Source organism: Magnolia sinica, chromosome 17 (assembly GCF_029962835.1).
Source record: "Magnolia sinica isolate HGM2019 chromosome 17, MsV1, whole genome shotgun sequence".
NCBI lineage: Eukaryota > Viridiplantae > Streptophyta > Magnoliopsida > Magnoliales > Magnoliaceae > Magnolia > Magnolia sinica.
Genome location: NC_080589.1, coordinates 11,058,150 through 11,084,575, shown reverse-complemented (window position 1 = coordinate 11,084,575; position 26,426 = coordinate 11,058,150). Strand labels below are relative to the sequence as shown.

General features: G+C 39.4%; 1 protein-coding gene across 1 annotated transcript; it reads right to left on the bottom strand.

Annotated features, from left to right (window-relative positions):
- Positions 1 to 1,033: 1,033 nt before the first annotated feature.
- On the bottom strand, positions 1,034 to 25,221 carry LOC131231461 (kinesin-like protein KIN-13A). Its single transcript, XM_058227654.1, has 14 exons — positions 24,976 to 25,221; positions 24,777 to 24,851; positions 24,446 to 24,690; positions 23,468 to 23,683; positions 20,464 to 20,649; positions 19,684 to 19,788; positions 16,232 to 16,309; positions 15,861 to 15,942; positions 15,137 to 15,299; positions 4,565 to 4,894; positions 4,106 to 4,324; positions 3,408 to 4,005; positions 3,123 to 3,188; positions 1,034 to 1,752 (listed from the first exon to the last, which is right to left on the bottom strand). Exons 3-14 carry the CDS (start codon positions 24,632 to 24,634, stop codon positions 1,570 to 1,572), a joined length of 2,415 nt encoding a protein of 804 aa, XP_058083637.1. The 5' UTR covers positions 24,635 to 24,690; positions 24,777 to 24,851; positions 24,976 to 25,221; the 3' UTR covers positions 1,034 to 1,569.
- Positions 25,222 to 26,426: the final 1,205 nt, after the last annotated feature.

The window sequence follows — 26,426 nt, the reverse complement described above, 5'->3', positions numbered from 1 at the left end:
AGAAGCCTCCCACTGTGGATTACTCCTTCAGCTCATCTGTCGCATGTTGATCTTGAGTATTTGGAAGAAACCTTGCACTTTGGATTACTCATGTTGTGATCCAGACCATTCATCCGATGGCCCTCCCGTGGTGGATTGGCCATTTCCTAAATGCTGTCTGATTAGTGATCAGGCAATCCTTGTATACTTATGTTTCCATCTGGACCATTGGCCAGATGACCTCACCTTATCTGCTCAGGCTGTTATCGATGGAACATTGATGTAAAGGCATTTAAACAGAAGGTTGTCAAACGAATCAGCCAAGAACTGATCTATGCCCGCTCCATGGTGGGGTCCACTTGATGCGCAACGCATGGTATGCTGGTTCTGTATACATGCGCCCAATCTTATGGTCTTAGGATTCCATTCGGATAATGTGGACGTGAACAATCCAATCAATTCATCTATCCATTAGGTGCAGCTCCAACATGCCATACATTAATTAATTTAATTTATTATTATTATTTTTAAGTTAAAAAATTTTTAAAAAAAAATACTGACTAGAAGATTCCATCCATCTGATTCTTTAAGTAGCCCTTCTTTTTAGCATCTATCAATTTCAACTCACGTGTCCGATAGCCTGGCCTTGACCTTCACAACTACGAGCAATCCATAATTGGTCCTACCAAATTGTTGATCGGACCTATTCCAAAATCAATCTAGGCCATCCATTTAATATGCCACTGATCAGATTATTAGAATCATCCATGACTGCGTATGAAATGTGGGCCGGGCCTAATGGACAGTCCAGATCGGTTGATTGCACTATCCACCAGCCCCTACACGATTAACATAACTGGCAGTGTTTGTTCTGAGAACCAAAGCAACATCTCAAAAGCTTGTCAGAATACTCTGCCCATCACAGAATAGCTTGCCCTCCTTTTCAGTAATTTCCACATATCTGACATGTTTCTCTCTCTTTCACCTTCTACTATGAAATAACAGGGAAATAATACATGGACAAATGATAATGAAACAAACAGGAACAAGAAAATAACTGGAAATAAGACTCTAGATTGCATTCTCTCTTTTCTTTTCTTTTTTTCCTTCTGTGGAGAAATGGATTTGTTCTGTTAAATCATTTCCCGTCACAATTCAACAAAGTTGATGTGTCCTCATTGTTATCTGCAGATTGCAGAACCCATGTCTCGATACAAATGAAATACATAGCAAAGCCAACCCAACTCAAATCTCCAATGGCTGAACCTACCTCTACAGATGGCCTGCCGCAGTCCCTACACACCCAAAACCCATCCTCCAACATTGATTGAGAGACTTGAGGAAATGAGAATAGAAACGCATCAGTGCCTCCTTAAGTCTGACAAAAATCTCCGCCATTGGGAGATTCAATATGTATGATTGCAATCTTGATAGCAACAAACAATACGGTTTAGAAGATACATGAAAAATATTAAAAAAGATCAACGATGAGCCACTTCAGTTGAGACCAGAAGCAGGGCCTTAAGATAGTAGAGAACCAGTGGGGCTTTAGAGAGGAAGGGAGAGACTCACGGCACGGTCTGCGGCAGACTAACGGGGAACTTTCTTCCGACTGAGAATCTCTTGTTCCTTCAGACGGTGCTGGAACCTTGCCAGGCGAGCCTGGAGGCTCACCAAACCTGCAGCCTTGCGCGAGAGCACAAAGCTTAGCTGGGTCACATAATTATCAATCAGGCTGCCCGGTTGGTCCACCTCTGCAAGTAGCTTCATTTCCTGATACAATACAACCATGTTAATGTAAGTATCAAATGACTCGAGAATTAGTTGGCTGAGCAACTGCTTCCTACTCTTTACTAAACAGGCCTTTCCCATCATGGGTCCCGTTCATGCAAACCCCTCCAATCATGTAGCGTACACCAGATGGCATAAATCTAAAGGAAGATCTATTAACAGATATTGGAAGCAAATATATAAATTGATAAGCCGCATGTAAATGGGAGCGATCAAATTCAATTGTGGCTAAATACAATTTAGTAAGATCATTGGGCTCTGAGTGTTGACGAATGGAAGCTTTATTTAAATTACAAACATTGGGAGCTTTAGCTTGCAAAATAGTAATTTATTAGTTCAATCCACAGTTCGGTTTGACATGGATGTGGCAGTCATATGCTACAATTGCAGCTGAACAGAGAACCCCTAGATGAACAGTGCAGAAGGTGTTGCATGTTTTCCTCATCATGCACTGTGTCCACATCATAGTGTGCGACCATTACCAGTTCTGGTGTGATTCATTCAAGGATAAAAAAGAGAGAATTTCATGGCACAGGTGCAAGATCCTGTCATCAGGTGGTAGCTGCTAGGATGATGGACAGTTTGCTTGTCAGTTGGGCCACGTGTACGATGATGGATGGTTTAAAAAGAAAAAGAAAAAAAGGTAACCAACATCCTATATTCAAAGTAGACGTGACAGCTGATCCTGCACACATGACTGGATCTTGCACACCTGCGCCACATTGGCATGTGCCGTTAGTTGACTCTTGAACCTCTTGTGCAAACTGCCTCCAGCATTGGCCACACTGCAAACTAAAACGATGTATTTTTGCAACAACTATTTTTGTAATTTAGTTCGACAAACCCCATCAACAAGATTATTTTCCCGCACCAGATGGTTGGTGTAGTTCCTAGACTTGAGAGATTCGTACCCAAGGGTCCAATAAAGTAAAATTCAGCAGATGGAAAAGAAAGCTTCATGCACAAACTAGTAATGCTGCCGTGCTATCATGTACCAGTTTCCGAAGAAGTAAGAAACCATGTCTCGGAGTTATTTAACATAAACATTCTAGATAAGAGAAACACCACGATCAAATATAGTTTGTATACTAATGCAATCTGCAAAACAGTACAGTTAGTAAAAACGACACTTTAGTGAGGAGCATTGCTCATGGAAATCATAAAAGCATTCCAGCCACAAAAGTAGATCCATTGGAAATCAATCATTCCACAAGCAATGAGGATGGAAGGAAGATCAATTGCAATCAATAATATATGTTAGAATCCACAAGTCATGCATCATTAGTAATTGAGAAACATATGGTGATCTTGAATTAAAAAGGTAGCAAAGAGCCGATGTAGGACAGGCTTACTTCACGCACAATCTCCATCGTCTCTTCAATTTCTTTTCTATGAGCTGAAATGAGAGCCTCTTCTTCCTACACAAGTGAAGCAAGAACACAGTTCCAAACTCAAAAAAAGATAAAAATAAAATTAATTTTATATATATATATATATATATATATATATATATATAATTTTTATTTTTTTATTTAGAAAAAAAAAAAAACATTGCATACAGAAAATGCCTTATGATAACTGGCTACAGAAAAATGAAGAAATGACAGAAAAGAAGCTTGGACTGAAAATAAACCTACCTCAAGTATTGCATTGATTTCTCCATCATGACTTGTACGAGGTTCATGCTCATATTGTTTTGGTGCAACATTGTTCGAGCTAGAATCATACATAGGCTGTTGCTTGTAACTGATGGTGGGAGGATCAGATATGCCATCTTTCTTAGTCCAATTGCTCTGCTTTTCAGATTTTTCTTCTCTTGAAACTTTTCTGCGAGGAGGGGACACCTTCTGCACTTTCTCATCCTCTGCTGTATCATATGAGTTTTGAGCAGATGAAAATGGTTTATTACTAGTCGAACCTCCAAAGCTATTTTTCACATCGACCCTCTCCCGATCTAGAGAACTAGAAGTTGCCCCGCTTTCCTCCCTTCCGTTAAAGGGGTAATTCGCTGGGAAGCTGGAAGAGTGTCTATCAAAGTCAGCAGTAGAATTATACGAGAAATTTTCTACAACTCTCCGACTCGGATCAGCCACTTTAACCTCTTGGTTTTGGTCAAAAGGATCCTCTAACTCCACAGAAACAGGTAACAACGATGCTGATGAAGATTCCTTGCCAGCAGTGGGACCTGGGACTGGATCCTTTTTAGCATTACCACTCTTAGAGAGGCTTTTAACCCTATTTGCACAAATGTTGTCATTTATTAAAACTTGCCTTCTACATCATCACTGCAAAAATATATGAAATTAGTTTTGGTTCAAAATTGGAATGATCATACCTATCAGCATATCTCAAGGTATTAAGTGTATGTTCACAGGAGCCTGCATTTGGGGAAATGCAAGAAATCATGACAGTCCTCGAGTTGCCAACAAAAGAATCACGAAGCACCTCTGTGAGTTTGCTCCCACGAAATGGGATATGAATCTGATCATTGTCAAGAGCACGGATACATTCCTTTAGTGCCAGAAGGCTCTTATTGATCTCTGCTCCCTCAATTCTGCAACAAGAAACCAATAAGAACTTCTCACTGCCAAAATTCACTCCTAGCATCACATAAGACTCGATTACCCACACAGGACCTAAACATGCTCATTGCTTCCAATTCAAGCATCAATGGCTGGCACAATCATTCACAGAATGTCTGAGATCCAGCCAAGATCTCAGCTCGAAGATCATAGGCAACACATACATAAAACATGAGAGAGAGAGAGATGAAAAATCAGTGGAATATACATACCGGGTCTGCCGATCATTATCAGTGGTATCAGCACCGCGCTCACTACCAGCAAGATCAATAAAAGAGATCTTTCCAACAACCCTTCCAATCTTCGGTTCGTTTGCATCATTGTGCCTTCTGGATTCTTTGACCTCATTGTGCTTCTTAATAACAAGCTGTAAAATAGCATGGGACCTTGAAGATTCCTCATTGGCACCAGTTGAGCCTGTACTTCTTGCCGCATTCCCCTTCTCAATAAATTCTTTAACGATCTGTACATCTGAAACCTCAAACTCCTGCAATCCAACAATACAAACTTGTTGCCGGCCATCTTCCCTCATGCACAGTTTCCTGTTGATGAATAGAAAACTATTAGCTGCTAAAATCTGGTAAGAAAAAATTCGTTTGAAAGCATTCAACAAGGGTTTTTATTTGCTAGGTACACTGGGCTTGAACCCTAGACCTCATTATTGAAACAAGCAGTGTCTACCATTGAGATGTGGGCATAAGCCCTCAACAAAGGGGGATGTTTCAGGGTTATTTTTCTCACATCTGTCACTATGAACACGTGGTACAGAGAAGTGCAAAAGGTATTGTGACAATGAAGTGGTTAATTCATATTACACAAACCAAAAAGTTAAGTGGCGCAAAATGATAATAACGTGATACACCTGTAATACAGATCAAGATAGTTATTGCTAGAGAATAATATTGTATGAACTGATTTTATTTTTATTTTATTTTTATTTTTTATTTTTATTTTTTAATTTTTAGCTTTGACTACTAATAAACACTTCCTGAAACATAAAACAGTGCACCACAGGACTATTCAGTAGAATCTGTAAATGCATTCAAGGACAAATGTGTGTTTGAAAAGCAAAGGATTTGCATAAAAGGGAAAAAGGAGATGCTATACATAAAGGTGGATGGATGGGTATCTCTGACATACAATGAGAAGAGGCCTACCCCATTGGCTAGGCAATCAGCCAGAAAGATAGCCTCTCAAGAAATAAGATTAAATAAAAACAAAAATGCAAAGAAAATCAACCCTTTGTTTCATTTACAATAAACTGCCACTTCCACAGAAGCAGCTTAGAACCCAAACCAATGCAACACAGCATTCTTGGAATAGCCTTCAATGATGATTCCAGAAAAAATAAAAATAAAAATCCACGAGGTCTTTAGTAAGGTTCAGGCCGATCCTTATTGTTTGCAATTTAGCTGGCTTGGGATCACCATTCAAGAAGAAAACTACTAGAGAGTTACCATACAAAGTTTTGTTGTTGTACCCTTCTCTTTTTCTTTTCTTTTCTTTTCTTGGAAGCAGCAGGTCGTTATCACCAGGCAAGTGCATCCAATTCTATAGTCCTGTCCTAATAACTTCCAGTTTAGTTGCCAAAAGATAGATCTGAGGACAACTTCTCCAAAAGAGAATAGAAAGACGCTACACAATGGTTGGGAGATGAGATGAGGGAATCAAGCTATCGCAAGATATGAAACTTGCCATCCCACAGTGGAAGGAAAGGAGTAGCCAACCAAACCATTGCCAGCAGTTGCAAATTGTACAGTGGTTCAGTTTTAATTTGTTCTCCACACAATGACATCTCTGTTGCAAGCTGCTTTTGCTTTCAAGATAGTGGGGAAGTTTGGCTCCCCCCTTGCAGAAGAAACCTTTCAGAAACAGAATTACGTGATTTCCGGTCTCTCCTTTCTTTCTTATAGGGGATTGCTCCTGTTCAAGGTGAAAAGGACTCGTTGGTTTGGATTCACTCTAGGAGCAGTGTGTTCTCAGTCTGATTTCTCTACTCGATCCTGTCTGCTTCTACAGTAAAGATACCAGCCACACCTTCTATGTCTGGTCCTACAGAGTTACTCCCAAAGTGCTGGCTTTCGCATCGCTAGCAGGGCGATCCTTACCATTGACAGCATTCACAAAAGTCGCTGATCATTCCAAACAGATGCCCGTTGTGTCTTTGTGTGGAGGAATCGGCCGACCACCTATTCATTCATTGTTTGTTCTCTCGCATTGTGTAGTCCAGCATTCTCAAGACAGCTGACATTAGTTGAGTGATGCCAGAGTCAGTCGAAGCCCTCTTTCGATATTAGCACGCTTCCAACGGTGCTATTCTTGGCATGAAGAAATGGAGAGTTGCCCTTCTGGCATCCTTCTGGGCATTGTGGCTGGAGAGAAATAGTCGTTGCTTCTGTAATTGTGGGTGTTGTCCTGCGGGTCTCCAACGAAGTTGCTTTGTATGTCAGGGAGTGGGCTCCGTGAAGGGTAGTTCTTAGATTTTTCTGGTTGTCGCTTTCCTGTGTTTGTTTCCTTTTGTTTTTTCATTTTTTCTGGTTTCTCTTGTTGCTTTCTTGGCCTTTGGCCTTAATAAATTTCATCTTTCAATATATATATATATTTGTTCATCTGAAAAAAAGGATATGGATCCGGCCCAGCTGATATCGACTTATGCCCTGCTAACGACGGTTGCTCACTGCCATTCCTGCCTGAATGGAATGAGGCGGCACTGTCCATCCCTCTCTCCTCAGAGGGGTCAATAGCACACACAAATAGCTTTATCTCCTATACATTAGGACAAATGAAGGAGAGGCCATCAGCAGCTGCAAATGCCTGCTATCGCAGGTTCCACTTCATTTCCTTTCCAATCCAAGCAGGGAAGAGAGATCTGAAGAGTCACCTCCCTCAATAGAAATGTATTAATTGTAGCAAGTCCAGCTCATAAGAAAGAATATAAGTTGCAAATCCCCATTCTTCCAACCCCGCTTGAATAAGAACGACAAATAAAAAGGTGTAATCAAAAGATCAATAATATATATAGCCTGCAAGAGAACATGATTTTTTTAGTCAAGGGCTAAAAGGTGAGAAAGGGCGCAGGTGTCTTATAGTGCTAGTTGACAGACTACAGTGGTAACTTGCAATATAACTTTAGAGATGTGGACCTTCTTTTCAAAGTTGGCAAGCTGGGGTGAATGATTGGGACACTCAGACAATTTAGAACACCTTAGCTAGGATAAGGGTCAGAACAGGTCCACAAATTGGTCCGCCAAATACAAAAGACATTTAAAAGTCGGTACCCTGGGATGAAGGATTTTAAGCAAAATAACCAAAGAGTTATTATATGCATAGAAGTGTCATATTTTTTTTAGGAAGGCCGAAAAGGAGTGATTAGGAGTCCCCCATACAAAGAAAAGCATCAGAAATAAAATTGGCCTCCATAGAGATTGATGTAAGCAAACATCTATAGATCTGGATTGGAGCATTATGTTGTTCAGAATAAAGGCTAAACTCCAAGAGAGGCTTGTTGCTTCTGGATTTCAGGGGGATCTCCACGTGGGTTAGTTGCAATGGATGAGTTGTGACTTGTGATAATTTGGAGACATAGTTCCAGTTATAATCTGTTGTCTTGTTTCCTTGTTTCAGGCCCTCATTTATGGCATGTGGTGCCCTTTTTGAAGGGTGTTTGGTCTCTTTGTTTGGATGATTCCTTGACATCCCCCTTTTTTTTTTATCAGGATTTGTATCTCATTTTTTTTTTCCTTGAATAAAATTTGGTTGCCATTCAAAAAGCAGATGAAAAAACTCCCAAGCGATGCACTCTCTTGACACCCATGCAAATGCAAAAGCTAAGTCCTCTCAACCATAAATGACCCTCCTACTCAGCTGACAAATATTTCCACATCAATTTTAACATCTTGTTAAATTTTCTATCTACATTGGCCCCAAAACAGTGGATGTAATTGCACCATGCTCATCCTTTGATACCTCCCCAATGTCGGGCACTCTTGAATTGCCATAAGAGCTCCCAACAGCCTAGAGGACAAATACAACCTGATAGTGGACAACCGGCTAACGCACCAAAGGCTCCAGAGCTGTTGGGGGAGCATTGAATTATCCTTATAATCCAGTTCTCCCAGGCAAACCTAGGCGAGTATTCCCCATGGGCAACCCCCGCGTCACCGATTTATCCGTATATTCTATTTCTCCCGGGCAAATCCAGGCAAGTCCTCCCCATGGGCAACCCCCGTGTTGCATGAGTCCCACCTCGTGGCCATCCTGCATCTCACAAGCCTCACCTCGTTGGCCACCCCACCACCAATGTGGAGATACGGTGCATTCTTGGAGTTGCACCAAGATGCCCCCGCATCATCCACCCACACTAGTAAGGAAACTCGATCCCTGGGCTCCCACTTTGATAGCGAACAACCGGCCAATGCACCAAAAGCTCTAGAGCTATTGGAGGAGCTCCGATTTATCCCTATATTCAAGTTCTCCTAGGAAACCTAGGCGAGTCCTCCCCGTGGGCAGCCCCCACATCGCATAGGTCCTCGAATCGCACGGTCCCACAATAGGTACCACCTCGTGAGCCACCCCACCCCTAGCGTGGAGATACAATGCATTCTTGGAATTGCACCAAGATGCCCCTACATCACAACCTCAATAAAAGCAACATCATCACCATAGCCCTATCCCATCTATTTGTGGTCAATAGTACCAATCCTATTTCACCAAAACTTCCTATGTAATGCCATGTTTTTAGCGCGTGAGAAGTTCTTCATATCTCGTCTCAAGCCATGTTGTCAAAAGCGATCGCATAATGCGATCCATACAACATATGCGATGGTCGCATATGCCGTATGGATGGTATGCGATCGCATATTGCATAAAGTGACCGCATATGCGATTATACGATCGCAAACTGTCCATTTTTTTTCCAAAAAAAAAAAAAAAACTATGCGATCGCTTATGCAATTGTACGATCGCACGTGATCACCTTGCCATTTGATAACATTGGTCTCAAGACCTCTATCAAAGTCCCTTTTAGGTCTCCCTCTTGTCCTCTTTTTAGGGAGGACAAAGTCCCTTCCTAACCAAGACCATTTATGCATTTCTTAGTGCATGATTGAACCACATCAATAAGCTCTTAGGAATCCCTTTTCATGCATTTAACTAAAGCCTTACATCTATGCAGTGTTCGAAATATCAATATTATCGGCCGATATTATCGTTATCAGCCCCCAACGAGACGAAACCCGTTCGATAACGCTAGGAAGATACAAAAATCTCAAAATCCAGATATCGCACGATATATCGTCGATATCGCGCTATATTCCTCCTCCATTATTGTCGGAAATCGACAAACAGACTCATTATTCGGAAAAAAAAAAACCTTTCAACAAGTAGATTTCGATACCTATAGAGGAGATCGCCTTGTATTTGAAGGGCCATTCGAATCGTAGCAACAAAATCTCTGATTTGGGAGAGATTTGGGCGAAATCCGTCGAAATCCAAAGAAATCGCGAAATCCAGAGAAATTCTCGTCGAAATTCGGAGATAATCTCGGCGAAATGATGGATTTGGTAGAGATTTTAGGGTTCCGAAAAGCCGGAACCCTCTCTCCTTCGAAAAAAAAGGGCACCGAGCCCTTTTTACGGGATGCAGATGGGCTGGCGTACCGCACACCACCGACACGGATGATGTGTTGACGTCACCAAGTTCTGTAGGTCCCATCATGAGGTATATGTTATATCCAAACCGTTCGTCCAGTTGGCGAGCTCGTCGTAAGGGTTGAGCCAAAAAATAAGACATCCAAAGATCAAGCGGACCACGCTGGAAAAAGTAGCAGGATATTGAACGTCGTAAGGGGGTCACAAAAGTTTTGGATCGTATGATATTTGTTTTTCCTCTTCATCAAGGTCTTTGTGACCTCATGAACAGATTGGATGGAAAAAAACGTCATGGTGGACCGTACAAATGTTATAACGGTGAGAATCATTGTCCTCACTGCGATTTGTGGTGTGGTCCAATTGAGGTTTGGATGTGACTCATTTTTGGGCCCATGATCTAAAATGATCTCTCCAAATGGATGAACGGTGTGGATATAATAAATACATTATTGTGGGGGCCATGTAACTCTAATCTCCTTTGAACTGTTTATACAACTGGAGGTGGTGGATGATCGTTCGCACTACTTCGAATGAAGTTCATGCCCTGGAAACTTAGGTGGGGTCCACCGCAATGTTTGTGAGAAATCCACTCCGTCCATCTGTTTTTTGAGCACGTTTTAAGACATAAGGCCAAAAAATGAGCCGGATCCAAGACTAGAGTGGGCCGAAAACGTGAGGACTGAAGGTCCACAGTTGAAATATTCAGGGGGCCACAAGTTTTGAATTAGTCTAATATTTGGGTTTTCAATTCATCCCAGTAGTAATGACGTTATGAACGGTATGGATGGAATGTAAACATCACTGTCGACTCAAGAAGGTTTCAACCGCAGGAATTTACCTACCCACCTTTTTCTTTAGTGCGGCCCACTTGAGTCTTGGATCCTGCTCAAATTTTGCCTCAAGTCTTAAAATAAGCTCACAAAACTGATGGATGGAGTAGATTTCTCACAAACATCACGGTGTGCCCCACTCCTGCGAAAGGATTTAGTAGGAAATCCGCGTCCCATCTTCACACGACACATGCCCATACCTCACTGATATGTGGTACACCAGCCAATCCACACCCTCCATCCATTTTCATAAGTATTTTTAAGGTATGAGCCCAAAAAGGAGACAGATGTAAGATCAAGTGTACCACACCACAAGAAAATGTGGTGGCAATGATGTCCACCATTGAAGCTTTTTAGGGCCCACCATACTGTTTATTTGTCATCCAATCTATTCATGAGATTTGACAAACCTGGATGGGAAAACATAAATATTAGCTTTATCCAAAAAATTTATTGCCCCAAAAAAGTTTAATGATGATCATTCAATGACCACTATTTTTGTGGTGTGGTCCACCTCAGATTTGGATCTGCCTTATTTTTCAAGTCATGCCCTAAAATGATATGTTAAAATGAATTTCAATTGAGGTTTGGATATGACACATTTTCATGCATATCTTTATACATTATAAATGGTATGCATCATATTTAAATATATTTACCTTAGCTTAAACAGATAATGCATAACTTAGTACCTTATACAAAGGAAATTTATTATGTGCACATCTTTTTCGATATTTTATGATTTAAAAGTGTGTATTAAGGTCTTTTTAAATAATCTCTGAAGTTTCATAAAAAAATTCAACCATTTTGCTAATGTTTCCCATGTTTCCCAAAAAGTGCGATAAATTATGCGATACAAACGATATATCCCGTGCGATAACCAATACGTATCTGTATCCCAAGGTTGCGATACATTGCGCGATACCGATATTTCGAACACTGCATCTATGACTCTTCCTACTAAAATTGCACTCCAGGTACTATCTTGGTCAGCTAATTTTTTAACATCTAGACTCTAAAGTTTTCTTCCAAACCTCTAATTTTACATTAACTACCACTTTAGTCTCGTTGGTCAACGTATATGATAGAAATATCACCATCGAATATCAACATAAATGCCTATAAAAAAATTTTTAAAAAAATATCACCACCATAACATTGTCCAAACTATTTGGGGTTGATTTTTTTTATTTTTTATTTAAGATAATGCACTTTGTTAAGGGCCAAAAACAAAACAACAAAACCAAAAGAAAAAGTTTTAAAATAAAAAAAAAAACAAAAAACAACAACACAAGAGAGAGAGAGAGAGAGAGAGAGAGAGAGAGAGAGAGAGAGAGCCCCATCAGGGGGAACCCACTCCCCTGATTAACAACATGATCCGATTAACAATCCCCTTAAGCAGAGAATCCCCTTAACCGAAGGATTCCTATTACAATAGCACCGATCATTCCTTCCGCCCCAGGTCGACCAAAGAACAACATGGAGGGCAACCATATTTGGGGTTGATTTTTCTCAAGATTGCTTGGAAAAAGTTCAAGAACGGTTTCCCACTTACCAAACCCCCCTTACCCAGGGCTTGGGACCGGCTGGAATATCACTACCAGGTGGAGTTTGAGATGATACATGGAAGCATGTCGCTAGAGTAGTAGATAACTTATCCAGGGGTTAAGAAATTGAATGGATGGTCCAACCCATTTATTTACATCTGCTCAACATTCCATTGATTTACTAAATAGCAAAGAAAAGGGAAAGGACATGCTCTGCTGCAGTAATAATACACAACTCCCACAAAGATTGAAAAATAATAATAATAATAATAATATTCCACAACTGCCATATATGGAAAAATATATAATTAACTAGTGCAAATAATAAAAACCTTCTCACTTGATATCTAAATTGTTGATGGGATCCGTGTGCTGATAGTGTTTCAAGTCATTATTGAGAATATACTGCCCAAAACATTCTCACTTCCGGATATTTTATTCTGCCTAAGGTGAGATTGAAAATGAGATTGCACTAATAAACTTCAACTAGATTCATAGCAGACTCATCTAAACCAAAATTTTACAGGATATGATTACTTTTTACACGATTTCCTTAGTTGTTTGATTTTCCAGCATACTAATGTTGACCGATTAAAAAACAGCAACAGGAAACAACAATCTAAACACTGAGAACTGATAAACAATGACGAACATTTAAGAGACATATTTGATTCACTTCTAGCAGCTCTAGTTCAGATTATAAAGAAGCAGCTCTTGTTCAGATTATAAAGACTATTGAGGAGATTACGTTTAAGATCATTGTATTTTGTGATAATGCTCTCCATAAGGTTAGGTAACTTTTTTTTAATAATTAACTCACTTTATTCCAAAAGAAAAAAGCTACAAATAAGAACAAAGAAAAACAGGGGGGAGAGGATGAGCTATCATCTATTGTACATCCACCAATAACCAAAACAAAAATAAAAAAAAGGCACTAATCCTAACAAGCGGAAACTAAGTTTTTTCCCTTGAAAAAATGAATCACAGGAGGTGAGGATATTGGAGATAGGAGCCAACTTGAATTCTGGATTTGTACATGGCCCACTCCAGGGCCATAAATTAGATCTCTTAGAGACTCCATCTTGAGGCCCTTACCATCTAAGATTCTGCAGTTCCTCTCTTTCTAAATTCCCAGCATAACTGCATCTATCATCTGCCACAGAACTTATCTTGGAGCTAGAGGGCCTTTAGCTACCCCCACCCCAAAGAGGTTTAAAAAATTATTCCAAACAGCCCTAGCCACTCACATTGAAGGAAAAGATGGTTTGGAGTCTCTTCCACCTCCCTGTCTATGACACACATGTTTGGAATTGTGTAGTTTTCCTTTAGACTCTTGCTTGTCAGAATCTTGTTGGCCATGGAAATCCATGCAAAGTGAGGACTCCCCCACCTTGGCAAGCAGAGATAGAGCATCGTGGCTAACTAAGTTTAGGTGACCGATACACACAAGAAACAACAGAAGACCATGGTTAAGCACTATGGGTCTGTGCCAAAAGCAGCTAAGATATAACAGTGATATTGCTGTTAGGTAGTGGTCAACTTTGCACGATAATGCAAAGCAGAATGAGAAACTATTGAAGATGGTAAACCATGGCATGTTTGGATACAAGGAAATCATGAAGATCCAGGGACATGGAAGCGATTTTCCATTAATGTGATTTTGGTTGTTATTTGGATAGCAAAGAAAATGGTAGATTCCACTAGGCAATCAGTAGCTGTTTCCATAGTTTGGATGAGATGACCATTGAGAGAGAAATATGATGTTTCCATTTCCTTTCCAAACGAGACCCCTAAAAATGGAATCCATGCTTGCATAGTGCCTTGGGAAATAATCATTACATAATGATTGAGATTTCCAAACCTACACCAAGGATTCCTCCAATCCAAACATGCCCTAGGTACCAACCTGTACAAGCAGAAATAAAAACATATACAAGGGGGCAAGACTACTAATTAGTCTTAAGCAGTAATTTAAGTATCGATGATATCGACCAATATATCCGATGATATATCTTGCATCCCACCTATGCAATATGAAACGCACGAGTAGTGGGATATATCCCACATGTTTGATCCGGTGAGCATTTTCGATTTTCGATCCTTTTTTTTCAATAAATCAAATGCTAAATCAATGTCAAATTGTTACAAATCCATTATTTTCATGTTTTGCATTAAAAAATCATAGATTGGGAGCTTTGATTTTGATATTTGGAGGAGATGGGCCGAGTTACAGAAAATTGAAAAATTTCTCAAAATTTCACAAATCGGTTGCAATTTTTGTGTCCAAACATAAAATCAAACATGTATGTAACCTAATCTATTGATTCTTCTTTTGCTTTTGAATATATTGCTTGTGTTTCCACACGTCTTCTTACATTTATAAATTATATGAATAGACTTCGAATATACTTGCATGAATTCAGTTAGACAGCAAATAGATTAAGACCCCATACAAAGAAAACCTATTATGTGCACTTCTTCTTTTTTTTGTATAATGTTTTGATTTATAAGTGTGTATTGATGTCTTTTTTAATAATTATTGAAGTTCATTGAAAATTTCAACCAATTTCCCCATGTTTCCAACAACAACTATACATTACGCAATACAACCGATATATCTCATGCGATAACCGATACGTATCCGTATCCCAAGGGTGCGATACACAACGTAATACCGATATTTCGAACATTGGTCCTTAGCATCAAAATTTCCATTGCACAACAAGAAGCAACAAAGCCAACGCAGAGAGAATACTGACCTTCTATCACTGAGAAGATCAAAAAGTTTACCACCATATATCTCGAAATAGCTAAGCCAAAGCTTAAATCTCTGACTACGATAGGATGGTTGGTGCAATAATCTCACAATGTCTTCTGAAGCTTTGAGGGGTAAGGGTTGCATGGTGAATGTCTTACCACTACCTGAAAACAAAATCAATCCGGGTACTTCAATTATCCTTACCAATAACCAATTCAGTTTCGCGAACAAAGAGAAGCCGTAAAAATATAGCAAGCAAAAATAGCAGAAAAATAGATATGAAGAAAGAAATTACTAAAATGAGGAAAAAAAAACTAGCGCCTTCAGTCTCCATGTAGCAAGCATGCCCATAGCAGATTCATTTGGACAATGCGACATCAACATTAATACGGAATATCTTCAAGGCAATATTCAGATGAGGACTGCAAAGAAATTTTGAAAACTACCAATTGAAGACTTCAGTGTCTTTTAAGTTTGATTAGACAAATGTAGTTTAGTTCCAAAGGGGAAAAAACAATTTAGGTTATAGTAACTTGGGGGGGGGACTAGCATTTTCCATGACTTCACGTAAACACACAAGTCCAAAAACTCCAATTATCAAGATAAATTGCAAAAACAATTAGATTTTTCAGCAGTATTCGGTGAAGGAGAGAGATATTTTATATTGTAAATGAATTGTTGGCGTGCACGCAAAAGACAGAAGGAAGATCCAAATCACTACAAACCTGTTTGACCATATGCAAAGCATGTTGCTTTTGTTCGTTGAAAAATGGTAGGAATGATCGGCTCTACCGTAACACGGTATACCTGTTCAAATCAGGGTAACAGAAAACAAAGTCAGAGAATAAGAGAGGTTTAAAGTTGCTATCCATCATGGTATGCCACAAACAAATTGAAGTTAATAGAATGAGTGAATGACAAACAATAGAACATGAATGAACTAAAAGTCATTGAACAAGGCAAATGCAGGAACACAACATACGCTGAGGCAATTAAAAGATAATGAAACCAAGAAAATGAGGAAGGATCTGTAAAAAGAATAGGTAATACAGTTGTATAAAGCCAATACCAATCTCTATGAAAAGAAGATTGTTACCTCCTCATTGGAAACATGCTCATCCAGTACAGCATCGAAACAAAACTCATGCTTCTCCACATATGCGGTTAAGTCCACCTTCAACATCAAGACTTCCAATCAGTTTTCAAATAAGTGCTACAAACCGACTACCTAGCTATATGACCATCATATTGATTTGCCTGTAAATTCATCATGAAATCAGATATTGTCAAAACATTATTGCAAAAGTTCAAATGAAACCACCATAACGTCCGCCATAATGGAGTGAATCACTAAATCTAGACCATGTTCGTGTTGAATTAGCCAAGCAAGCCAGCCTATAACCATAACTTGATCAATCGGAAACCTGAAAGAAAACTGGTTGAGCACCTGAAAATTTCTAGCTTTTTTTTTTTTTTTTGAAATTGTTTTTTTTCTAAGGATTTTGTACTTGCATCTTAACTTAGTGGGATACTTACATCCTCCAGAAAAATGGAGTAACCAAGTCGGATACTAAGACACTGAAATAAGGAATCCCCTCAAGACTTGAAATCCCTGTCTACTGGAATTTTGGCTTCAAAATTTGTTAGTTACTCGAAATTTATAGTGGATAGTATCAACTGGATCAAATTTTCAACTTCAATTTTCTTTTTTCCCACCTTCTAGGGGGTAACAAAAGATTTTATTGAGAGAGAGAGAGAGAGAGAGAGAGAGAGAGAGAGAGAACAATAAGACTGATGATGAGGGATCGTCAAAGCAATACAAATAGAAAACAACCCTAACAATCCATTACTCTCCACAGAGAACTTAATGAAACTAGAGGGGGATTTAGCTCAAGCACCCAAAAGCCCCTTGACTTTTAAAAGACCACACTAGCCACACTCAACTTGTCACAGAAAGTTTCAACAGGTTGAAGAAAGACCACCATTCTTCTGCAAGAAGCAGCAACATTATGAAGCCTTATCCCAACTAATTGGGATCAGCAACACGACTCCTGCTCCACCATTTTACTGCATCAAGGACCAATCGACCAATTTTGTAAGAAGCAACAGTGCACAAATAGGTGGTCCACATAGCCGCATCTCAAAGGCACAAAACGACGCATTTGGAATAATCATGTCTATTTATTAAACAGACAATTGTGAGAACTGTCTCCTTTCCAACCAACCATCCAAAGGCCAAAACACGAGGCGGACATGAGGAGGAACCAAATACTTCCAGACATGACAATTGGGGTCCAACACCCTCGAAGAAGGCTTGGCATATGGATAAAAAGATCTGATTGTGCATCGAACTGATTTCTCTAGGTTCCGCTTCCATCTGGCCCTCTTCTCTTGCAAAAGATTCATGAGATGGGCAAATTCTTCAAAATTCTCATCAGTGGGAGACCATGCTCTTAGTCCCACAACATAGGAATGTGCTATGGAACTGCTGCATTCTCCTCCAAAGCCAATCTGGACAGACAATACTCAACTTCTGATATTGTTATGGAGTATTTTAGCATGATTATACTGAAGAGCACTAACCAATCTTTGGCATACCCATATCTGAAGGATTTGGCTTGAGAATCCGTTGTACCTGATCCTTTCGCGTACTTGACATCCAAACCCATATTTGGGAGACATAGTTACTACAACTCGATAGCAAATCAAATGTCTCAGTCAAGCGCTCGACCGAGTTCCAAGTCAACTCAGACTTGGGGAGGGAGGATTTGGTAGCAAAACCTATTATGACAGGAAATTCCTACATCCTGAAATCAATTCATCAAGATGAATATAAAATCCATGAATGTTGCAATGGGCATTAAGCCCTATTGCCTTTTTTTTAATGGTAAGGAACTACTGCCTTCAGCAAGTAAAAGATAAAATGATCGCATCATGAATGCCCCTTTGGATTCCAGCCCCCATATTCTTCCCTCAGCCAACTGCAGAATGCAAACCTCTTCAAGCACTTCCATCCATCATCAATGTTAGCATCTGGATTTTGTTGTCAAAAAGATTTAAACAGAAAATAGGGCCCAAACGATTTTTCCAGCCCTTCTTTGAAACATATTTTGCACGGTTTCACCTTTTTGGGCCGAGATCAGATGAATCACTTCGAAGCCACGCTGACACCGTTCCACCATCAATCTTCCCAATAATGGATCCTGCTCCCTCTGCCTGTCCAAAAAAGACTTCCTTGAATAATTAGCCCTCCAAACTGCAGATCCCCTACTGCAAGTAGCTACATTGATAGCCCAGTTTTGCAGGATTCTTATCCAAACAGACTTAATATTCTTCATCTGCAATTCATGATTTTTCCCAACCACCAAATTTCTCACATCCACACTCATGTTATGCTTCCTAGGTTCCCAACATCCCTAATGGGAACTGGAAGAAATCCGCCTCCAAACCTCACATCTTCAATTCCCACTGTTGAAATCCATGGTCAAGCGAAGAGAAGAAGAAAGGAGAAGGGAAGCATGTGAGAGGAAATTTTTTTGAGATAGATTGAATAAGGCTCTCTCCTTAAGTTATAGAACCCTGATCCATCAAATGATACGGTGTCCCACAGGAGCGCTCATTGCAATGAGAGCTTGCACACACACAAACCCACCAACATGCACACTCTACTACAACCACATCATGTTACAACTCAGCCACTGAGCACATGCTAGCATTTAAAAGATAAGATGTTAGCATGAGTGGTGGTGGCCCAGTAGGAGGTGTGATTACCGAACTTAGGGTCCACCTTTGGCAATTTCACACAAACATAACAAACAGAATGAGTGGGAACAGAGGGATTCCCTTATCCAAATTCTATGGAGAGTGATGCATGTGATTATGTCAAGCGACACAAACAGCATGTGTCAGGAGACTCAGGACAATGTGACTAATACATTCCTTGAAATCATTTTGCCCAAGTTAGAAAGACAGGCACATGCAAATCGGTTTTGCTAATCTTTGACTGCAGGGTGAGTAGCAATCAAGAATTTAAGCACCAATTCCTTGCCCATGGAACATGGCAATTCCATGGAAGGATGCTACAAAATGGATATCTGTGTCCAGATTCAAGGATTCATATCCCAAAAAGGCAAGAGACCCCAATAGGAAATTATGAGAAAAAGCATGCTGAATCTGTCCCACGTGAAAGGTTAACTTGGGTTTGCTAAGTTGCTTAGGAAGATATCCAGAAACAGGAGAAAAAAAGACATAGCATGGAATATTTCTATAGATGAATAAAGTCCCAAATGAAGCCAAAAAGCAATATTATTGTCAACATGTAAATATATAGATTTAAGCATATCAAGTCTATGCAATATGTCATGAATACTGGCTGAGACAGAGCATTGATTACACTTCCAAACATAAGAAAAAAGTGTGCACATCTTTATAGATACAACATGCTAAGTAGAACACTGCAAGTACAAACAGGATTGATCAGAGACCGTAAAAAGGAGAGACAAAAACAATTCGGCACAGCATTATGAAGCAGCAGATAAACAATCAAACCTTTAGCTTTGGCTCATGAACAGTTAAGTATGCATTATCATAGACGGTTACAATATCCTCTTCTTTTCGAGACAGCTCCTTCTTGTTCAAAGGCCTTTTTCGAACCTGGCATACAAACCGGAACAACATAAACCAACTTTTCTCCCATAATGCACGATTCCATGCAGAGTCACCAAAGAGATATGGAATGAACAACTTAAACTTCACTTAATCACATAAATAGAAATTGAACCAGATAATAAGGCAACAAGGGCATCAACTACATCAGGCCTCTATGGCATGAAAGGGCCAACAGGCACAATAGAGATCAAAAAAATCAAAGATAAGGTAACAAGTCCAGCAGAAATCATTGGGCTTCTGAATAAACAGGAGCAGCATCAACTTCAGCATGCATCAGCAGAACAGTTGCATGCATCAACAGAACAGTTTTTGCTCACAAATGACAATTTCAACAAATTTGACATGCACTCTGAAATATTCAAAACATAAAAAAAACCAACATCGAGTTGGCATTACAGTTTGTGATGGATGCAGTGCAGATAAAAGGTATGATGCAGAAAGAAAAAATCCATGATTTCAAGAGTTAATTCAGAATCAAGACTGCTTTCTTGTATGAAACGATGATGTTAATAGTGTCAATACAATGGATCCCAACAAAAATTTAGCAAGTAGGTAGCATATGAGCACCACCAAGTTTTCTAGATCAAAATATTAACCATGCTCAGCGGACAAACGTCTCAGATGGTGAGTAGCTGGTAGTAAAGAATGGAAACAACATACCACAACTTTAATCTTCGCCAGGTTGCTCTCCTTCGAACCTGCCTCTTTTTCACTAGTTGATAATCTAACTGAGGCATCAGCTTGGCTTCTTTGTTGCCTGCTAGTCGTTGCATCAAAGTCGTTATCGAACCCCTTGGTAACAGGAGGCATGAAAGGTGATGGCTCAAAGGGTTCTGACATAACATGCTGCGAAGAGGTAAACGACATTGTTTAAAAAAACCAAAAAACAAAGAGAGAGAGAGAGAGAGAGAGAGAGAGAGAAAATAACACGGAATGAAAAGAGAAAATCATGTTTATATTATGATTTTCATACTAAATTTTATACAAGAGTGTGATTAGGAATAGCAATTCCATCTCACTTAACCATGACCAAAATAAATGAAAATCATTCTCGTGATTAGTAAATAATGTAATTGACAATTCATAAAGCAGTTTGGCATCTGCAAAAAACAAAATGACAAGCGGAATTCTGCATATTTACTAGTTTGCATTGGAACAAATAACCTCAACTCCTTACAAAGGTGATAGATCTGATGCCCACCTGGCAATCTTTGTTTTTTGTGCCTACATGCGGCTACAGGTAGCAGGTGAATATGCTAGCATTTGTACCGGCATCAAATCAGTTCAAGTTAATATGTTAAGAGAGGATGCTCAATAATGAATTTTCTTTCTGATAGGGCAGAGAGATTTCAAAGAAAATGTAAAAAATTAAGGAAGAAAAGGAAACAGAACTGCAGAATCAATCCATCCATTACGATTGAATGAGACAAGGATTAGAGGCCAAGTCTGCTTGCTAAACAACGATAAATTACGCACTCGAGTACTCTTGTACTTCATCCATATGGTGCACTTGAAAATTTGTACACAAGGGTCTAAAATAATCAAATATGGATAATGATGCAGACATGAATATGGGAATGCGGCTACAGAAATGCAGGATATGGATAGCAGATACGACTCTTTTATCCCGTGTATAACATGTTATTCATATTTTAGTTTTATGATTTTTTAATAGAAGTCTAGAACTATTCGATCCATTCTATTAGTTTTTGGTTTTATTAAGGATGGGAATTGCTTTTTAATCTTTCTAGCGTGCTAAAACTTAACAAAACTTGTTAATGTTTACAAAATGCCTACTATCAATATATACATGTGTCGGTGGGTACATATACTTTTATTTCTGTGTACACACACATGTTATGGTAGGAATGTAAGAAAATTGTTGGGATTTCAAAAATAACAAATCTAACACGATAGGATTTAGTGGAAACATATCCCAACTCTATCCAACGAGTATCTGGTGCCCGTATCAGTATTGTGTCGTGTCCAACAGAATAAGTTGAGCATACACAGGCATATGGATATCATAGGTTACATATTTTTTAACTGTAAGACTGTATATAAACCGACGAGTCATGTAGATTCATTACTTCCAACCTGATTGTTGAGTTCCTATCAAGTGTTCTAAAAAATCCCATGTTAATGTGCACCAATCTACTAGTTGAAAGACCCAGGTATTGAATCTAGTATTCTAGTGTCAACCACACATCTCATGGTAGCCTTTGGGTTGTGGCCAGCAGATCCTTCTGGGTTTTGCTAGTAACCAAAGGTCTATGAGGGGATAAAAAAGAGAGAAAGGAAGCACGCTAAAGTATCCAAACACTACTGTATTTATAAATAACAAAGCTAAGAATACAAGTTTATTAATCCTTTAAAAAAATACAAGTTTATTGTTTATAGTGACTCCTCTTCAGTGCTCAAGTAAACTTGAGATCGAGAAAAAGAAAGAAAGCAGTCTAAAGGGTTTTAAAACACCCTGTATTTATACTAACAGAGATTGGAATACAGGTTTATTGTTTACAGTGGCTCCTGTCAGCACGTCCATGCTTGGTCCAAACTGCTTGGAGCATAGTTACCTGATTCACATTTCAGCCTGAGTTCACAGCTCAATACTTGTTAGGATCCGAGTTAGTTGAGGTAGATTCATTCAGTTTGTTTTTTATGTCACCAAATACCAATCAGGTTTTGATAAAAACTGAAGAGGGAAAAAAAAAAAGTAACCTTTGAATTGATCATGCTTTCCCCATCTCATTTCCAGGTTATGATCCACCCAGGAGGAAACATTGTGTTGTCTGCCCTTTCTCGTTGATTGATGTATTTGGACTGCTAACCAATGACCAACTGCTAACCAATGACCATCTTCTTCTTCTTCTTCTTCAGGAACTGTATCCAATCTGCCTAGATTGAATTGAACCAAACTAGCTCCATTCAGCACATTTAGGATAAATTGAACTGCAACTTTAGATTTGATTCACAAACTACATCAAACCTGCAACCAACCGTGAATCAAACCGGACCGAACTAGTTAAACCCCCATTGATTTAGGGACAACCAAACTGCCAGTCCTGTAGGAAGGAGTGTAGCGGAGGCTAACCAGATGGATAAGATGAACCCAATCTATTGAGTTATTCAGCTTTTATAATTGGTTATTTGGTTCACACTAGTAAGTGCAATTTTCACTAGTTACTAAGTTGATTTGTACCACAAAAATACCCTGATGACAATAGGGCAAAAAGAAGAAGACAAATTTTCCAGATATGGTGAAGATGATTTCTATTCACATATCTGCTTGTATTCTGTACTTAATAATATAGGATAATCTTGCATTGAAGTATATTAGAATATCAACTGACGACCATCAACACCCATGGTACAGTGGAGTTATATTAGATTTGTTATTGCCTTGCATTTTAGATTTAAGGAGAATTTTATTAATGGAATTTAATGACCTAAAATTACCATATCCTAGCTACATCTACTAGTTTGTGAAATCTAGATACACCTATGGATGGAACACTTTTGTTAGTGCAAATGCTTGAAAATAACTCCACTGTACCATGCAAACATAATTTTTGTACCACAGAGATGGATCGAGAAAAGGTAAATGCAAATGAAAAGACAGGTTGCATCAAAGGACAACATGTGGCTTCCCAGAGCATCATACCTCTGAAAGAAGTTCTGTGTCATCCATAGCATGAAGATCCAAAAGCCCAGCCCCAAACTCCCCTCTCAATTCAGGCGAATAAAAACCATCCACTGCAGCCGTTGCAACTGAACTTTGAGCAGTTGGGGTGTATGGTTCAGAGCCCGACTCACCATTGAAGTTCCTCAGCAATTTAAAAAGCTTCTGCTTTTCCTCGGCAGATTGTGCTCCAAAACCCTAGCAATTATGTTCAAATTTAAGATAAAAAAAAAAAAAATAGAAAAGGAGAAATGATATTCCAGTTTTTGGGTTAATTTAGAACCATCATCACATTCAAAGGGGTTTATAGCTATGACAGGTAGAGCAAAGGCATGCCCACCCATCATTCAAATTGTAGAACACCTGTGTCAATGCTAGAAATGCTAGCATATGCTGTCAACTAGAAGCGGCAAGGATAGCAACATGCCTTACAATACCATCCCATATCACACATATCCACATTGTCAAAACGGTACAATAAGTATGAAATTCAAACTGAAACCAAGTACACACAGTGTATCAACCTGTACATGCCAATACACATTGGTTGCAAAACGTTCTGACATGTGCAGCAAACAATAAACATTCTGATTCAATTAAAGCGAGTATTCTGCTGCAAAATACCTAATTGAGCCAAAAGTCCTATTTTGAAGTTCATGTAAAACCAGCAGTGCACTCAAATGGTCCTATAATCATGAAAGGTGAATATCTGCAAGCATAGTAATCCAAATTGCAGAAGAATGCGCAATGCAACAGTAAGGATAGCAACATCAACATCAAGCACACAAATAATTCCAGAAAATAATTAAATAAAAAGAGACAGATCACATAAATGATGCAGCATGACAGCAAAACCATAACCAAACCATCAATGAAAATTAAATTAAAAACCAAATAAATTCAATAATTCCATAAATCTAGGACGGAAAAGGAAGAGGAAAATTAGGGGAAGTGTTATACCTGCATGAGGAGATTGGGAAAGAGGCGATGGTCGATCCCAGTCGAGGCCAATGGAGAAGCCAGATGCTGCAACCCTGCGGACTGGAGCCACCGTGCCATGACCGCATCACCTGTGTCACTGCTCGCAGGCCCCGCATCGTACAGAGCGGCCGCCGCTGCAGCATTGCTCTGATGCATCTGGCCACCCATGTGGCGCTGCTGCGCCCGGCGTTGCGGCGCCAATTTTCAGAAATCAAATGAAACCACTGCAAAAATTAAAAAATTTAAAAATATTCAAAATGAAAAGGATGGAAAAATCTCAGATACAACAAAATCGCGACGCGATACTCACAGAGGAGGTGAGAAATAAGAGATCGAGCAGAACATCAATTTCTCTCCAAAACCTCGAGATTTAAACCCGCCACATCTGCGAATCCGATCCAGGAGACGGAAATGTAAGAGATTCGATTCGAATCTAGTCCTAATCCAGAAACAAACAAAAATGCACAAAAAAGAAAAAGGATCGGAACCGTTCCAAAGAAAAACGTTACCAGATTCTCGTGATCGATCGAAGTATTTTCAGAGATCTGTGAATCTTCAAGAATCTGAAGCAGATCGGAGAGAAATGCAAGGGAAAGGGAAAAGGAACCCTAATTTCACTGAAATGCAAAGGGTTTTCGATCCTCTTTCTTTCTCTCCTTCGCTCTCTGCAATTTCTAGAGAGAGGATTGCAGAGCCTGCACGCCGGAGTAGGCCCTGATATAATAATATCCTTTGTTTATGTGAGAAAGAGGGAGGGATATGAGTTTCTGGGATTTGATATTTACACCCTCCAAAATGGTTGGTTGCACCACTTCTTCTACAAGGGTAATTTCGTCATCGAGGGGAATCATTTGATACTCTGGCAGAGTATGCACTTGATACACATGCAGTACGAGTGGCGTACATTAACTCAAACTAAAGCGAATGGATTGTGGATCCCACTGAGAAATCATAAACTCTGATTCGTGGAAACTTGTTCGTTAAAATAGAATTAATGGATATTTCATTTTTAACCGTCCATTAAATGTCCACTAATCTTATGGTCAGGTTACTAAAAAAGCTTTTTTTTTTTTGTTCATGATATATCTATATAGGCATCCTTAATTTAGATGGTTTACTTTGAATTAATTATACGCCACGTTGTGATTTCTAAGTACATGCGTATTATCCATTGCACTCTGCCAAAGTATTAAAGTGTTTTTCGACGAAGTATTGTACTACGCCGCAGGAAGCGCGGCGTGAGATTCACCAGCAAGGCCAATGCGGGCGTGGCGGGGATCCACCAAGGTGGGTGGATCCTGACTGTGGATCCCACTGTGATGGGTATTCCTTAAATCCACGCCGTCCATCCGATTTTAAAGATCATTTTAGTTGGATATCCAAAAAATGAAGAAGAAAAAAATCTCAGGTGGACCACACCATAGGAAACCGTGATGATTGAATACCTTCCATAGAGAAATTCCGAGGGCCACCGGAATGTTTATTTTCCATCCAACCTGTCGATAAGGTCACCAAGACATGGATGAAGGGACCACACAAATATCAGCTTCATCCAAACTTTTGTAGCCTACAATTAGTTTTTAATGGTCAATCACCATTGTTTCCTACGGTGTGGTCCACCTGATTTGGATCTGCATAATTCTAGGGAGAATGTCCTAAAATTATCGGTAAAAATTGATGGACGGTGTGGATTTAAGGAAAATAAGTCGCGTTGTGCTCAAAAGTCAGCAATCCATCCACCGAGGCCGCGCCTGTCTAATGACACTAGTCGTGCAGAATTCGAAAATTTACGGCAATCCAGATGGTCTAAATTGCTGACGTGGATGGTGCATCAACCAAAATTTCAACGAGAAGATAGTGGTAACCATCTGATTTTTATTTTTCCTTTTGAATATAGACGGTTCAATATTTTACGTTTCACCGTCCATTTGATAGGCATTAGTTGGATGGTCAGGATTTC